This window comes from Neodiprion virginianus, chromosome 2 (assembly GCF_021901495.1).
Source record: "Neodiprion virginianus isolate iyNeoVirg1 chromosome 2, iyNeoVirg1.1, whole genome shotgun sequence".
Classification (NCBI taxonomy): domain Eukaryota; kingdom Metazoa; phylum Arthropoda; class Insecta; order Hymenoptera; family Diprionidae; genus Neodiprion; species Neodiprion virginianus.
The window spans coordinates 19633118-19649766 of NC_060878.1; the positions used below are offsets into that span (position 1 = coordinate 19633118).

The window sequence follows — 16649 nt, forward strand, 5'->3', positions numbered from 1 at the left end:
AATCATAAAGATGTTAAATTGGTTACAAAATGGGAGGGAAAAGGTGGTGCGAGAACGCTTATTGCCCGAGCAAACTTTCACAGCCGCACCGTATTTGACACTGATATGGTTATCATTGAAATGAATCGTGTCAAAGTTCACTTCGCCAAACCTATTTACGTCGGCGCATCAATTCTAGATCTGTTAAAAATCTTTCTCTACGACTTCCACTATAGTTATATTTGTAGTGTTCACGACGTTACTCGATGTACAACTACTAAGTAAGAATGTATGTAGTCACGGTACAGCCCGAAGCAGTTGGTCAGCGAGCGCTAAGCGTGACACACGCAATCACCTTATTTACTTGTTTCCTAATAAAATTATTCTATAGTGTTAAGCCTGATCCCGAGTGTTATTTATTTGAGAGCCCCATTACAAAACATTACAACTGGCGACGAGGTTCATTCGAACTATAGTGCAGGGTTGGCTTAATAGTGCAAATTTAGTGGCCATTTTTGCGTTACACGCTGTATTCGATAGCCACGTAAGCGTAAAAGCACTACACAAAGGAAACCGGGAAAATTGTGAAGTGGACGACAAAATTAATGTCGGGCACTAGTGGAATTGATATCGATTACTCTAAAACGTCGTGGATTCAAGAGTTAAATAAACCTAAACTAATTGCAATTTTAACGCAATTGGGATTAAAATTCGACGAAGCGGCAAATATCGACGTACTACGAAAAATTGTACGGTGCCAGATACGAAAGGTGAACGAAGAGAAAGAAAGTAAACAAGTCGACAAGACCGAACCGCAGGGCAGCGTACAAGAAGATAATAAGGAAACAATACAATTCCACACAATGGCAGAAACCAACTCTAATATTTCACGCCTAGAATTTCACCTGGGCAAGGACGATTGGGAGATGTATACAGAAAGGCTCGAATTATATTTCGTAGCTAACGACGTCAGGGCAGAAAAACAAGCGGCAGTGTTGCTAACGAAAATTAGTCCCGATACCTATAAACTTGTTCGTGATCTATGTGCGCCCGAAAAACCCAGCACCAAAACATTTGAAGAATTAGTGAAATTAATAAATAATCATTTTAACCCGAAGCCGTCAGAGACTATGGAAAGATGTACTTTTTATCAAGCGAGACAATCGCAAACAGAGTCAGTGTCGGAGTTTGCGGCAAGATTAAAAAGTTTATCGATTAATTGTAACTTCGGTGACGCGAAAATAGCATTACGCGATCAGTTAGTGTGCGGACTGAAAGATCACACTACAAAAACGTTATTATTTCGCGAGGATAAATTAACATACGACTCAGCCTACAAACTGGCAACAGCGCTGGAAACAGCCGAGAAGTATGCGTCATCGACAGACCAAGCAGCTGGAGAACCATCAAAGACAATAGTAAACAAAATAAGCTCGGCTCCAAAGCCAGAGTACAAGAGACAATTGCACACAAGAGGAAGAGGTGCAGATCGAGGTAGAAGGGGCGGCAACCAGCGTTACCTGAACAGAGCTCCGATGAATAGGGGTAACCGCTCGACGAGTGAAAACGCGAGCGCAAATACTAGGCGCTCGTCAGCATGTTTCTGCTGCGGAAGAAACAACCACTGGGCTCGTGATTGTTATCACCGGTTCAGCACGTGCAACTCGTGTAAAAGGAAAGGGCACCTGGAGATGGTGTGTACAGCACAAAAGGCGGTACAACACCTTGAGCAGGAGTCTGAGGATCAACAAGGGGACAAGAACGATTTCTTCATGATGGATGTTGGCCGCGAGAGAAAATCATCGAGGATGACCAGCAGCAACGCAAATTGCAGTAGCGATAATATAACAGCCGAACCAATGTATCTAGATGTATTAATTAATAATAGGATTCTCAAAATGGAAATGGACACAGGTTCGTATGCAACGATCATATCTAAGAGAGATAAAGACAGATATTTTCCAAATTGCGAGGTAAAGTTGATTAGTAGTCCATTAAACGCATACGGTAAGGTACCTTTAGAGCATGTGGGAACACTGGATAATTTGCAGGTAAAGATAGGCAATGAGAAAGCCTCACTGGGAATGAGAGTAATGAAAGGAGATGGTCCAATGTTAATTGGCAGGCAATGGCTAAAAGTTTTTGGATTATGGCCTCTAAAACTGAATAAGAGAGCAGATATGTGTAACAAAATTTATGGAGTAAATGAAACGATGGGGTTCCCAACGAAGTTTCCAAAATTGTTTGGTAAAGGTCCAGGTTTATATAATAAAGGAATGTTAAAATTAACGTTAAAAGAAAATACTCAGCCAGTCGCATTGAAAGCTAGACACTTGCCATTTGCATTAGCGAGTAAAGTCGAAAACGAGATTGATAGACTGGTAACATTAGGCCATCTAGAGAAGGTGGACGTCAGCGAGTGGGCTACACCCATTGTACCGGTAATAAAGACAGACGGCACAGTAAGAATTTGCGGAAATTTTAAGTTGACGTTAAACCCAAATTTAGTTAAAGATAGACACCCAATTCCATTAATCGATGAGATTTTTTTAGCGCTAAGAAGCGGTAAAACTTTCTCGCAGATTGATCTCCAGCATGCTTACATGCAGATCCCGGTAGAGGAGAGCAGTCGAGATTACTTGACAATAATAACGCACAAAGGCCTCTACAGGTATACTAAAATGCCGGAAGGTATTGCGTCGGGCCCGGGTGATTTTCAAAGGAAGATTGAGCAATGCTTAGCGGGAATTGACGGAGTAATTCCGTACATTGATAACATATTTTGTACTGGCAAAGACGATAAAGAGCATTTAGAAGCGCTGAACGCTGTATTTAAAAGACTCGAAGACTATGGTTTCAAAGTAAATATTAGCAAATGTGATTTTTTCAAAGAAAAGCTGGACATTTTGGGTTTTGTTATAGACCAGAATGGGCTTCACAAATCAAAAACTAAAGTCAAAGCAATGATAGAAGCACCAACGCCGGTAAACAAAAAACAATTAGACTCATTTCTTGGGTTGATCACTTACTACGCGAGATTTCTGCCACAGAGAGCAGAAAAACTAAAATGTCTTTATGAGTGTACGAAAGCAGATAATTTTAATTGGACAAAACAATGTGACAAAGCGTTTGAGTGGGTCAAGGGGGAGTTGGTATCGCCACGAGTGTTAGCACACTACGATCCTAACACCGATTTGATCTTGTCCTGCGACGCATCCACATACGGGTTAGGAGCGATCCTGTCACATAAATACAAAGACGGTACCGAGCGACCGATAGCGTTCGCGTCTAAAATAATTCCGGAGAAAGAAGCGAGCCGTGCGATAATTGATAAGGAAGCGAGTGCAATTGTATTCGGCTTTAAGAAATTTTATAATTATGTATTCGGCAAAGAGATTACGAGTGTTCCGTTAACGCCATGGCCGTACCCAGATAATTGTTGGAGTAGGATTCATATCGATTTCCTTGGCCCATTCCACGGACATATGTATATGATAATTGTTGATGCGTACTCGAAATGGCCAGAGGTCATTGATATGAATAAAAGTACCACAGTACCGCGAGTACTCGAGGAGGTAAAAAAAGTGTTGTCACGATTTGGTTTACCAAGACACGTAGTTACCGATAACGGTACTCAATTCACAAGTAAAGAATTTCAAGAGTTTTGTAAAATAAATGGTATTAGACAGAGTTTTACAGCACCGCACCATCCAGCAACAAATGGTGCAGCTGAGAACTTTGTAGGCACGTTTAAGGACAAAGTCGATAAAATTGTTCAAACCGGTAAACCTCTCGACTACGCAGTTAATCTTTTCTTATTCGACTATCGATCAATAGAACACTGTACAACTGGCAGATCACCATCGTTTATGATGTACAAACGGGAAATTAAAACTAGATTTGATTTGTTACGACCGAGTGTATTGGATAGCGTAGAGAAACAGCAATCTGCACAGATAGCGGGAAGAAAAAGCAGTCGAATTGTTGAATTCCATACACGTGGTGTAAATCCCAAAAGTTGAACAATGGAATCATTCGACTCAAAGTTAATCGTGTGGTTGCATGTGATTTCGCTGCGTAATGTATCATTGTTAGGTTTGATGGCGAGCCTGATATCTGTATTTCTTAGCACGTTTGGAAGATACTTCTCTATGTCCCCGATCTTGTAGTTGCTGGTAGGTATAACGATCTCTCTATCAGCTACGTAAATTTTATTGTGACCAACATCAACATTTGAAATCGAATCAAAAGTTAACAATTCCCCCGAGCCAAAAGCATAACTTTTATCACGAGCAAGTTCGATCGATGGGAAATATTGTGCCTCGAGAATCAGAAAGGTTCCCGAAATCGTTAACGTCAACGAATCATCCATGACTGCGAGTGGTAGACTGACTTTGATGAATCACGCACCATGTTTATATAGCTCACGACTTAGAAATTCCAGACACAAGTGTCCGGATTCAAATATATTGTTAGAAAGGGTGAAATCACCCGTTTTGTCCTCTTTTAAATGATCTAGTAGTCATCATAGATGAAAGACGTTTATAAACCTCTTATGTCTTTAAAAAAGAATAAGGTTGCTGCGTCAACCGACATTATTGTAAAAACAGTCAGTTTCTAGACTTTAAAAGGAGAACTCCGTATCCAAATACATCTATTTTCTTTCTAAAATATTCCTTGTTCGTGAGACTTCTTTGGCTCGGCGTTCGCTTAAATCGCACAGAGAACTCTTTGATTCTCTTAGACCTTTCTTAATTTCCCCCGTTATTACAATATCATAATCCTGGTAGCTTTCATGATTGCATTTAACACGACAAACGCCGAGGTATTTTACGAGGTCTGAGGGTGGTTGAAGATTGCCGACATTTTCAAAGTATTCGATATTATTGTCACGTTTCTTGTGTGCAACCCGGTGTGTTCCCGGACCGTCTTTGTCGTCAAGGTTGATTATAGCTGACTCGTTTTTTCGTGGACCGTTTTCGGTCATTTCGTTTCACATCAAAACACCACGGAAATGCGGAACCTTGAAGATTTTTGCATATTTCAACAGGTCCCAATCAGTCAACGCTCGACGTGGTAGCATCGCATTTAGTTTTTTGAAAGATGAAGACCAAGACCTGTTTTGTACGGTTTCATATGAAGCCCTTTGCCCAACGCGATGGCTTCCATAGTTTTGTTGTGTCGATTGCTCTCTCCCAGTTCTCGTTCAGCAGCACTTGCATCGTTCACAGCTTTCGCTATACCTGCCGCACCACTGGCTAACGCGCCTGTAGCACCAAGTACAGCGAGAATGGGAATCAGAAACGGTATAAAACCACTGACTTTTGAAGGTACTGGTAGGACGCGAGGTGTTCGCTCTTAACATCTACCACCCGCATTTTAACGGCGTTCTCAGCACCCTTCAGCGCAGATTCGATAGCTACTTTTGCATCGTTGCTTGGAACCATAGAATGTTTTGCAGCATTTGTTATTTTTTTTAATGTCTCAATTTTTCACTTTCGAATTCCCATTCCGAGTTTTGATTTGATTTCCATTGTATTAGCTATCGCCCAAGCGGCTGCCTTCTCAACCAAATTTGCGTCCTTTGCGAGAACCCGTTTCCAAGCTTTCTCAGCAAACACCCTATCAGCCTCGTTTCTAACTTCAAGATTTTCACGATTCTGCAAGTGAGCAATGTCATGGTCCTTGCAAGCTGCGTCAAGAAATTGATTCCCAGATCACCCCACGCGAGTCTCTTTGTTAGTTTTGTAAAAGGCACACAGTACTGATAACCACGTGCATGCAATTCGATTGGAAGGCTGTTCATGATTTTATTCACCAGACCCTTGCCACGATGTTGCCGCCTGCTGCTTCGTTCACCTCTGTACACAATCATGTTCGTGCGTTGACTGAAGAAAAGTGCTTCAAAACGGGGTATTTATAGCAAATCCGATCAGTCATGTCCGAGATGCGGTTTGAGAAACAACTTACTGAGCTTCCCGTGATGAATTTTGACAAACTTTCGAAGAAAAATGTCAAAAGGCACAAACGGCACGGTGAATTACTTCCGAATAGTGTACGTGCAATATTCTGTGAACCGTCGAATTGTGGTGAAACTAATGCGTTGCTCACACTGATAACCCATCCCAACGGACTCAGATTTGAAAATATCTACATCTACTCGAAATCTCTCAACCAACCTTAATACCAATTGTAGAAGCAATTGTTGAATCATGTTGAGTATACGGAGTATTTTGCGTTTACCGAGCATAAGCAAGTGATTACACCCGAAGAAGCACAGCCCAATTCAAAAATCATATTTGACAATGTAGCGTACGAGAAGCAGGACAATATTAGAGCCTACTTTTGCATGGGTAGACATCACGACGTTGACTGCTTCTATTTCTGTCAGACGTACGCGCGTATTCCGAAACATCTCGTGCGCGACAACGTAAACTTACTCGTGTTATTTAAACAAGACGATATGAACCTGCGACACGTATACAACGACCATGGAAACACCGGTATGTCTTACACAGAGTTTAAAAGTGTGTGCTCTGCATGCTGGAACGGTGAGGAGTACGGGTTTCTAGTGATCGACAAAGACAGTGAGCTCAACGAAGGAAGATACAGGAGGGGATTTGATCCTTCTGTTAGCCTGGAAAAGAAATAGAATCTAACGTTTCCGAGCGAGAGACGCAGTAGCGTTGCAGACTCAGTTGCGTCAACATGCAGAGCGCTAAAATTTCCAAGCTAAAAAATGTCCTACATCAGATCGCTGAAGCAAGTGCTGCGATCCTTCGGAAACACAGATTGCTCAAGTCGGTCAAGGAATCTACGACTCAGAAATTGAGTGACGTTTTTAAACCAGTAGTGACTCCGTTGCCAAAACTGGTTAATGTTACAAAAGATACTGAACCTGTGAAACAAGAGGTAAAAGAAATTAAAGAAGATACGATGCAGATGAAAAATGAAACGGAAAATGAAACTGTCTCGGAAATGGACGATGCCTTTGCTTCAACAGGAGATGAAACAATCGTAGAAACACCGGTCGAGAAAATCGAGGATGAGTATTTTGCACCGATGAGAGATGCAAAGACAAAAGGTGAATTGGACAAAGTGTAGGGTGTACGCCACCTCTCAAACGGGTTAATGATTCGTGATTCGTTGATATCTTTTAAGAGTGACTACATTCGTATTGGCGATACGCTTTACCCGAAAACGAAGGGTTTGCTGGAACTTTTGTTCAAAATAAAGCTTGACGGTTCTTCTGTGAGCGCCGGAGATCGGGAAAATTTCAAAAACATAATCCTCGCAACGAACGCGCATAAGAAGTATTACTCATCCGATAGGGCTGTTCGAAACGATAACAATTACAGATTCAAAAATGTCTTGCCGAATTGATGGATTATTCCCCATCACCTCGCCGGAAGGGTAAAGGTCTTCTTCCGCAAGCTATGATCACTCGACAAGGTGTTAAAACAGAATACATTTTCTGACATGATCCGAACGAGTTAGTGAAGCGTCTTCGTTTACTCCTGGCATCTCAGACAGCGGGAAATCCGAGTCAGAATGACGGAATAATCTCCATTGTCAAAGAGCTACGCAAAGCAGGAATCATTTATTAAGCAGCTCCCATCGTTTTTGCATTCATTACCGAGATGAGCGTTGACGTGTTTGGACGGCATCTGGATGAAAACACGGCCGCGAGCACTCGCGGTCCTCCAGATGTCGGATTTCAAATAACAGCGAACGGGCATTACGATGTACGGAAAAAAGACTGTGCAATGTCGCCGATCCCGCAGAGCCGAACAATGCTGTAACTTTGAAAATCTTGAGATAAAAATTCAACGTGCTGCAAAAACAAATCGACAACCTCGATCAAATGATCGAAGCTTTGGAGCTCACCACGGAGAAAGCCTTGGATACATTTTACACAGACTTCAAAACAGACGGAGACCTGTCGATTCGAAACGTTGATTACATTTCTCAATTAGACACCCGACTAAGAGCGTTGGAATATGAACGAGGAAAAGCAAGCACTGGTGACGGAACTGCATAAGCTTGCACGCCGGAATTACCCGCGTCGACGTGTAGACGTGCGCGGCATCGACGAGACCTGGCCAGAATTGGGCAGCAGAAATTACTTTCGTCATTTCATTACCCGTAAATTACAATTACTGTGAATAACTGCAATATTTAGTAACTAGTTACTATTGCGGGAAATAATTATAAATTTTGATTTACCAATTACAGTTCGTATAAACAATTGTAATTTTATGATTATCAACTACAATTACTCCAAATAATTGTAAATTTTTTGTTGTTAATTAAAATTACTTGAAAAAATTGTAATTTTTTTGCTACTACTTACAATTACTTGGAACAATTGTGATTTTTCTGTTATCCATTACAATTACTGGAAATGATTATGTTTTTTTTTCAAATTTCAGTTGTTTTTCATAATTTATTTAAACAAATTACCTTTGGAAACGTAATGTCGAATTCTCAACATAATTTCAAATTCCGAAAACGTCGGGAACTTCATGGAGCTTTCATATTCACATTGACTGGTCAAGCAAATTATTGAAACAAATTAATTCTTCAAAGTAATGTGAAATCCTCGATCAGCTACCCAAAAAACTTTGGTAACCATAGCCCATTCACATATTGACTGTAAAAGACTCGTTCCGATCACACCATTTGAATACTCCAAAAACGGAGTAAATTTATTTGTCTATTTGTTGTTATTTCGCAGGAATAACGTTAGAGAAAAAAAAATTATGCATATTTCAAAAATACAACTATCGAGGACAACAATAAAATATTGAACTTCAATTCCAATTTTTTTGAGCACTTATTGTCATAAAGACAAGAGCGATGTCAACTGTAGAAAATGAACCAAAATATCTGTGCTCCAAAAAAAAACAATTCTTCAAAAGTTTTATAATGTCAATATTTGAATATTTGAAAATCTTTTTTGAGCATAATTTATTTTTTTTGGAGTACAATTTTCAAATAAATATAGAAATTATATTCCATAAGACATCGTTTTCAATAGGTACAATTACGAATATTGAGCCACAAAAATATCAAGTTCTGAAAGTGTGTAGGACTGAAAGTGTGTAGTTTCTACAACATCACATTATTTTTCGAAAACGCTCATCGGAACCGCTTTGTCTCAATATCATACAAAATAAAAATAAACATGCTTTGTTCACGTCAAAAACTGAGGTGAAACAAAGTCCGGTGATGCTTGAGACGCTTGCCCTCCTTTGTCGCGCGTCTCATCACTCTTTACCTATCCCCACCGTAACCTTCTCAACTGGTCGCGAATATTGACGACGAACATTGACAGAGCTTACCGCGGTAGTCTTGCTCGCGGCAAATGCACTTCTCGTCCCAAGTTCATAGCGATCGAAATATATTGGTGTATTGTTATCCCCGATACAGCTCACGAAACAACATTCCGATAAAGTTACATCCGGTGATCGATACTGAATGCATTGTTTCGTTTTTCTGTGTTAATATGAATACCTCAGTTTGACCACCAGTGAGAGAAATTTCAGCGCCATCTCGATTTGTTTCCCATATTTTTTACGGTATATAGATGAATAGACGTTATTGTAACGTGTACTTCTGCAGGTATGTTCTTTCTCTATTATAATATTTTTCATTGTTTGTTTGCAATTATATTTTACCAAGTTTCATATTTATCATACGTATGCTAACAAGCGACATATTTTTTTCCCCGTACTTCGATGCTGGTTGAGTCAGAGATTTCATAGATAGTACAAATGTTATTTTGTCAATATTCTCAATTATTCCATTACTTTCTCAGACGTTATGGACTGTGAAGATTCGGGAGAAAATGAAGTATCATCTTCGCAAGGAAGAATTACTAACCAAGATCACAGTAATGATCGTATCGATCGTTCCATTGAACATGAGGATGCAGATAATGACCATAACGATGACACACAAGCAATCGAGTTAAAACGTCAATGCCAGCGACATCCTTAATTGGATGGAAAGTTTTTCGTTGTGATACCGGAAGAATCAAGAATAGACGGTACCATTTTAGCCAAATGTCAGTTGTGTAAAAGTGATAAGAAAATACGGGGCACGCTGAAGGTCTTGTCGAATTATACAACTCATTTGAAAGTATGTAATCATAGTATTTAGTATTTATCAATCGTCAAAAAATCCGTTCAGAGTAGTTAAAATAGTATCAATATTTCGTGAATCATAAAATACATCGAAGAGAATTGAAAAAAATCTCGTAGAATATATAAGGGTCTTCACTATTGGTTTTTTCATTATTTTGATTCATTAATTGTAATATCGTATAGTAATGGATGAAATAGTAATAAACGAATTGACGAGTTTAATTATTTTAATAATATAATAATCTCAATAGATATTTCGAATTTTATAAATTTCGTTATTATTCAAATATTTTTCATTATTTGTGTTACAGCGAGCTCATGACGATAAGTACGCGGGATATAAAACGTGCTGTAGCGAAAAGCGGGCGAAGCTTGCTGAAGAAGAGCCAAGCAAGCGTTCAGCTTGTAAATTTTCACAGGCAAAGTTCGAAGAAAATGTAACGAACTATGTTCTCGAAATATGGCGCCATTGAGAACAGTAGACATGGCATCATTTCGAAAAATATTCGATGATAATGTAACAAATAAACCATTGAAATTTAACACAATATTTTTTCCATAATTTTTGGAATAAGTTAGACATGCAGCACTTTTGTTATTATTTCAGATTTCGCTATTTAAAAAAATGGTGAACCTTTGAAGCATCTTTCAAGACGTTCTCTCAGTAGAAAAATCGTGGAAAATTTTGATAATCGAATGACACAAATTAAAAGACATATTGACGAGAGAGCAACCGTGGTCTGCACAACTGCAGATGTGTGGAGTAATAATTGTCGGCGGTTCATGGGTGTTACAGTACACTGGGTGGGTACGTAAGATAAGATTTACTTAGAGATTTACTATTCTCAAGCGTAAAAAATCATGACGAAGAATGAGAAATGAGGAGAAATCATGACGATTCCCAAAGAATGCTTCGATTTTTCGCGCTCCAGAGAGATCTAATCTTGAAACACATTGAAAAAAAAAAAATCGTGTTCATGAATGAGGTTTAAACTAAATCATTTGTACTCATCACAATGAAAAAAAAAAAAAACAGAAATAAATAAATAATCCCAAGTATTTCAGGCAAAGGTGCAATATTTAAACGATATGATTTTGAATTACAGATTGATCAAGGAAATTTACAGAGAAAGTCAGCTGCAATAGCCTGTCGACGTTTTTCGGGCACACATTCCTACGATCGCATAGCTGCTTTGTTGACAGAAATTCATTCGACTTTCAAATTGAATCCGGAAAAAGTAGTGGCGGTGGTGACGGATAATGGATCAAACTTCATTAAAGCTTTCAGGGTGTTCGGCGTGAATATGCCGGACGATTTTTTTTACGGTAAAGAATACTTACACCTAAAACTATTTTCAAAAATTGTATACCACAAGTTTATCACAAACGAAATCGAATGTTAACAATCGCTCAATATAGCGGGTCTCACATCTGGAAATGCGGGTGGCAGTACGAATGAAGATGAAAATTCGGCATCTGATTTGGAGTACACAACGATTGCGGAAGATACAGCAGCATACGAAAATATGCCTGATGACGATTCCCAGAATTTCGAGTTGCCTAAGCATTTTCGCTGCGCGAGTCACACGCTCAATTTGACAGCAACGCAAGATGCACTGAAAGGCATCAAATGTAGCGAACAGTTATCTGCATCTCACAGTGAAGTGATGGATAGATGCACAGAGCTATGGCGAATCACGCGTTCCCCAAAAAACTACGAGATTCTGAAAGAAGCACTGGAAGTTGCATTACTGAGGCCTGTTGTGGTACGATGGAATTCTTTGTACGATTCTTTTTTACAATCAATCGCGCTCAAAGATAAACTTCCAGATGCTAGCACGATGATAGGTATACGCATAATATCCATTGAGAGACAGCGATTTCAAATACATAGAAAACTATGTAGAATGTCTTCGTCCAATAGCAGAAGCTATAGACAAATTGCAGGGCGAAGAATTTGGCTACTACGGATATGTTTTGCCAACTCTGATTACAACGACAAGGAAATTGAAGATCCTAACGGAAAAACCCCAAATGCACTAGTACTTGCCTGTCATACAAGCTCTAATCGTCGGTTTGGAGACTAGATTTTCGAACTTCTTTCGAATCGAAAAAGAAGGCGAGTACGCTACTATAACTTCTATAAGTCACCCACGGTTCAAGGCTCATTGGTTAGGTTTTTTTGCAAACAATATTCAAGAAAAGATCCGTACCGTCGTGATTAACGCGGCTCAACGTGAGCTTGAAGCTGACGTTATTTCGCTTCATCCGGAAGTTGAGGAACATTCCGACTTTTTCGATTTCGGGCCAACGAGTGTTACGTTCGGGAGATCCAGCGTGGTATTTCGTAACGAAGATCCAGAGGTACAAATTATTCAGTTTACTAAGGAGCGTTCTACAGATTTGGTATTATTGGATAGCTATCCGCTGGTAAAGAAAGTGTTCATTCGGTACAACACTCCGCTGCCATCTTCTGCTCCAGTCGAACGTTTATTTAGTTTTGCGACCATGATGGATCTCCCTAAATACAACCGACTCTCTGATATTAATTTCAAACGACGAGTACTGTCGGTAGCAAACAAACAAATATTTTAGCTGTATTGAGAAAACTATAATAACCAGACGATTATCTTACTACATATAACCATATGTTTTTTGTGTGTTTCAAGTATTATTATAATACATATCTATTATTATATTAAACGTGACTCAATTTTTTTCCCTTCCTCAACTCAATCCTCGAGGCTTCGATTTTACGAAAAAAAACGCGATATTGATTTCGATGCTGGAATTCTCTCAAGCAAAAAAAAATTCGATTGGACCACATCATGTGGTTTACAATTACTCAAAAGAATTTTAATAATGTCTGACTTAATTACAATCACTGAAGATAATTGAAATGATTTCTGATTAAATTCCAATCACCGAAAGTAATTTTGATAAACTTTGATTATAATCAAATTACGCAATGTAGTTTAAATGAAATCCAATTCAATTACAATTACTGGAAATAATTTCGATGGACTCTGAGTCAATTACAATTATCAAAAGTAATTTCACTGAACTCCGATTCAATTATTATTACTGAAAATAATTTTAATGGAATTCGATGTCATTAAAAATTATCCTTAGTGATTTGTAATTGTTAATTTTTTATCACAATTTTGTCCAGCACTGGACCTGGCAAGCGGATCTTGCTGATATGACGTCGTACGCTGGACAAAACAAAGGCTACAAGTACATGCTCACAGTTATTGATATTTTTTCAAAGCATAGGTGGGCTATACCGATAAGGAGCAAGTTTGGAGATGATGCTACGAAGGCAATAAAATCTGTGCTTGTCCAAGGACGGGTTCCGGAAAATTGACACGGCGACAGTGGAACGGAATTTCACAACTCGGAATTTTAATCGCTTATGACACGCTACGGAATCAAACTTTACCCCTGTTACAGTAATTTGGAGGCTTCGATCTGTGAATGTTTCAATCGCACGCTGAAAGGTAAAATGTCAAAACGGTTCAGCATGCAAGGAAGCTACAAGTGGCTCTACATCTCTTCTGATTTGGTTTCAGCATACAACAACGCCAAACACCGAACTGTAAGAATGAAACCGTCGGATGTCACCGTTGCAAACGAGAGGCTGTTATCACGTCAGGCGTACAGAGGGGTTCGAGCGATACCTACCATGTCGGCAAAATTCAAATCCGGCGACAAAGTTCGAATCAGCAAATTCAAAAATGTCTTCGAGAAAGGTTACACTCCCAATTGGACGACTGAGATATTCACGATAAGTCGAGTGGAAAATACTCATCCTGTGACGTACAAGCTCAAAGACTACCGAGATCGACCCATCGCTGGTGGATTCTACAAACAAGAGCTCCTCAAGGTTGAACATCCGGATATCTATCTGGTGGAGAAGGTGCTCAAGAAGCGTGGAAGAAAAATATACGTTACATGGTTAGGTTTTGACAATACACACAACAGTTGAATAAACGAATCAGACATGTAACATTTGAATAAATAAATTTTCTGTAAAAACGTATGCGCCTCTTTATTTTATATCCGACACATCACAAGTATGCATCTTTATATTTTCGACAATCGACAGACATATTCATCGTTGTACAGTTTTTTATATTTCGGCGCGTTCCTATTCACTATCCTACATAATAATATTCTATACATCATGGTACAGTTTGTAACCAATTTTTGTTAGTTGAGGGTAAAACGATAGAAACGAGATAATTGGTTACCCTACGGCGCAGTCACTAACCTAAATAATTAGATAGAGAGAGAGGTAATAAGAGAGAAAGATACGATTGTTGGGCGCCAGACGCACATGCGTCAAAATTAGATAATTAGAGAAAAAGATAAAGGTGAAGGTGAAGATAATAGATAAAGGTAAGGTCAGGTTCTACGACGATTTTGCACAGTTTGCTCAGATAGACAAGATAATGGTGGAGGGGCGGGGTCGAATCCAATAGATAAAATAAGAAACAGGTGAAGCAGGAATAGTATCAAATATATTAAGTAAGAAGCGATAAGTTTAATGACAAGCAAGTAACTGAAGAGATTGAGATACAACTACGATAAATGCGGTAATTAACAATATTTACAGCCAGAGAAGAGTTAGGCGAGAGATTTAACAAATAACGGAACGTTTTCCGAATAAGCGGGAAATATGCGCAAGCTCGCGATACTATGATTCAAGGTAATGATTAACACGGTTTTATGATAAATAGGCAGAACAGAAAAAGATATACTGTACTTAAATTAAGCATTAAGCAAATAAACCATAAAATATGAGAAGCGATTATAAACACATGCGAAATACAACAATTGTAATAGTTATCACATTACCAGAATGATCAGAAATAGGCAGACAGGGAATTATGAATTACAAGGTAAATTCAAGCAACAGGTCAAGTAGAAAATTATCATAAAATATAGGTACTGACAGATAATACGTAGTCTCTAGTTTGCGGTAAGTGCGAGAGAAAGAGAGATAATATTCGGTACGATAAAAGGTAATTCAAGATAAGGCAAACAATATTCAAGATAATTAATATGCAACGTACGGCAAACCAAATAGACTACGGACAACAACGATCAGCGATATTAGCGAAGAAAATAATGAAAAAGATGTTATGCGATACGGCACAATACTCCAATGTCAAATGAACGACGAGCGGGACCGCGCAGCGATGTAAGATCGCTCCCACGGTACACTCACTAAGATACGATAATCAACGGTAATAGGTCAAGAGACAGATATGAACTAATCGGAGAAAATATAACGAAATAGAAATGCTCAATAGCTAAGATAAAATTTGATCCTTTGACGGAACGCGCTGCTAGACAGCGATATTAGACATTCAAATATTCCAGAAGAGAAAGATAATAAAATAAAGCAATAGTCACTACAATGCGTAAGTAATAGTCAACCAGTCGCGAAGTTACTTGCAATAAGACAGAGAAAGGGACAAGATAAGAGATAAGAGAGAATAAGGTACGAGCCCAGGTGGCTCAAGCAGACCAATTGCAAGATAAAGAGAGAAAGAGATAAAGGCAAAGGTACGATATATTGCAAGTAATCTCGTGGCTTCACAAAATAGAAAAGGAACCTCACTCACGTAAAAGAAGATATAGCAGGTACTAGCGAATGCGGTACAATAGCGAGAACTAAGTCGATAGATAGCGATAATGGCACTGAATATTACGATAGCACGTCTTGGTTAGTCAAAAACTGAACGTAGAGTGACGAGATGAGTGATGATCCTGATTTTCGTCGAGCTGCTGTCACGTGATTCTTCCTCAAATTTGCGGTATTCTAATTGGACCAGCAGGTCGCGTAGGTCTGGTCTACGGGTAGGCGGCGATAATCCCTCGCCGCTTGTTTTTCTTCTCCCTCGACGACAGGTATCGAGGTATCGGGACGTCGGAAGGTGGTCAGAGATGTTTTCCTTCAGCTGTGCGGTATCGTTGGTGAGAGGGGGGGTCGTACTGCTCATGTATTGCGATATTGAGGTGTGCGGCAATAGTACGTCACCGGTCCTTCGGACTTGCGACCGACTGTAACTCACTCCTTGCTTTACTGGTACTCCCCGTTGTAGCTATTTCGTCGGCGCTGCATCCCGGCCCTCGCTCATTGAAGCCCTTATGCCGGAACAATCTGGTGGTGATGGCCCTCAACCCGGATCCCCACACTAGATCCACCAGATCCACGTGGTCAGCATATCATTAGCCTATTTCACGCCGCAGTCCTTCGATAGGACGGTTCGTGAAGAGAAAACTGTCCTCTATTTGATAGACAACGACTTAGTAGATGTTGGGGTCGGTTCAGCTCCAGGCTGATAAGTATCGTCGACGGAAGGCTTTGTTGTGTTTTTGACGCACAGCCCTGTACGCTGCCTAACGATGCATCCGAGCGGTAGAAGCATTCATTCGTGGTTCGGCTCCTGGCCGATAAGTCTTAAATAGTCAGAGGTACTGTTTGTGCATCACGCACGACCCTGTTCGACA

At 39.6% G+C, this 16649-nt stretch overlaps 2 protein-coding genes across 2 annotated transcripts; both read left to right on the forward strand.

The window, feature by feature from the left end:
* The first annotated feature begins 584 nt into the window (after window positions 1-584).
* LOC124297737 (uncharacterized protein K02A2.6-like) lies at window positions 585-7083 on the forward strand. Its single transcript, XM_046749049.1, has 2 exons — window positions 585-3762; window positions 6983-7083. The coding sequence occupies exons 1-2, from the start codon at window positions 585-587 to the stop codon at window positions 7081-7083; spliced, it is 3279 nt and encodes a 1092-aa protein (XP_046605005.1).
* Window positions 7084-10773: 3690 nt separating this feature from the next.
* Window positions 10774-12170, forward strand: LOC124297738 (uncharacterized). The gene is made up of 4 exons (XM_046749050.1): window positions 10774-10931; window positions 11234-11453; window positions 11547-11975; window positions 12052-12170. The coding sequence occupies exons 1-4, from the start codon at window positions 10824-10826 to the stop codon at window positions 12168-12170; spliced, it is 876 nt and encodes a 291-aa protein (XP_046605006.1). The 5' UTR covers window positions 10774-10823.
* Window positions 12171-16649: the final 4479 nt, after the last annotated feature.

Excerpts from the sequence above, each read along its gene's own strand:
- LOC124297737 (XM_046749049.1), top strand. The coding sequence starts at position 585 with ATGTCGGGCACTAGTGGAATTGATATCGATTACTCTAAAACGTCGTGG. Across the intron at positions 3,763-6,982 it reads CGATAAAATTGTTCAAACCG|GAGATGAAACAATCGTAGAA; the intron begins GTAAACCTCTCG and ends TTGCTTCAACAG.
- LOC124297738 (XM_046749050.1), top strand. The coding sequence starts at position 10,824 with ATGACACAAATTAAAAGACATATTGACGAGAGAGCAACCGTGGTCTGC. Across the intron at positions 10,932-11,233 it reads TGGGTGTTACAGTACACTGG|ATTGATCAAGGAAATTTACA; the intron begins GTGGGTACGTAA and ends TTTGAATTACAG. Across the intron at positions 11,454-11,546 it reads GCCGGACGATTTTTTTTACG|CGGGTCTCACATCTGGAAAT; the intron begins GTAAAGAATACT and ends CGCTCAATATAG.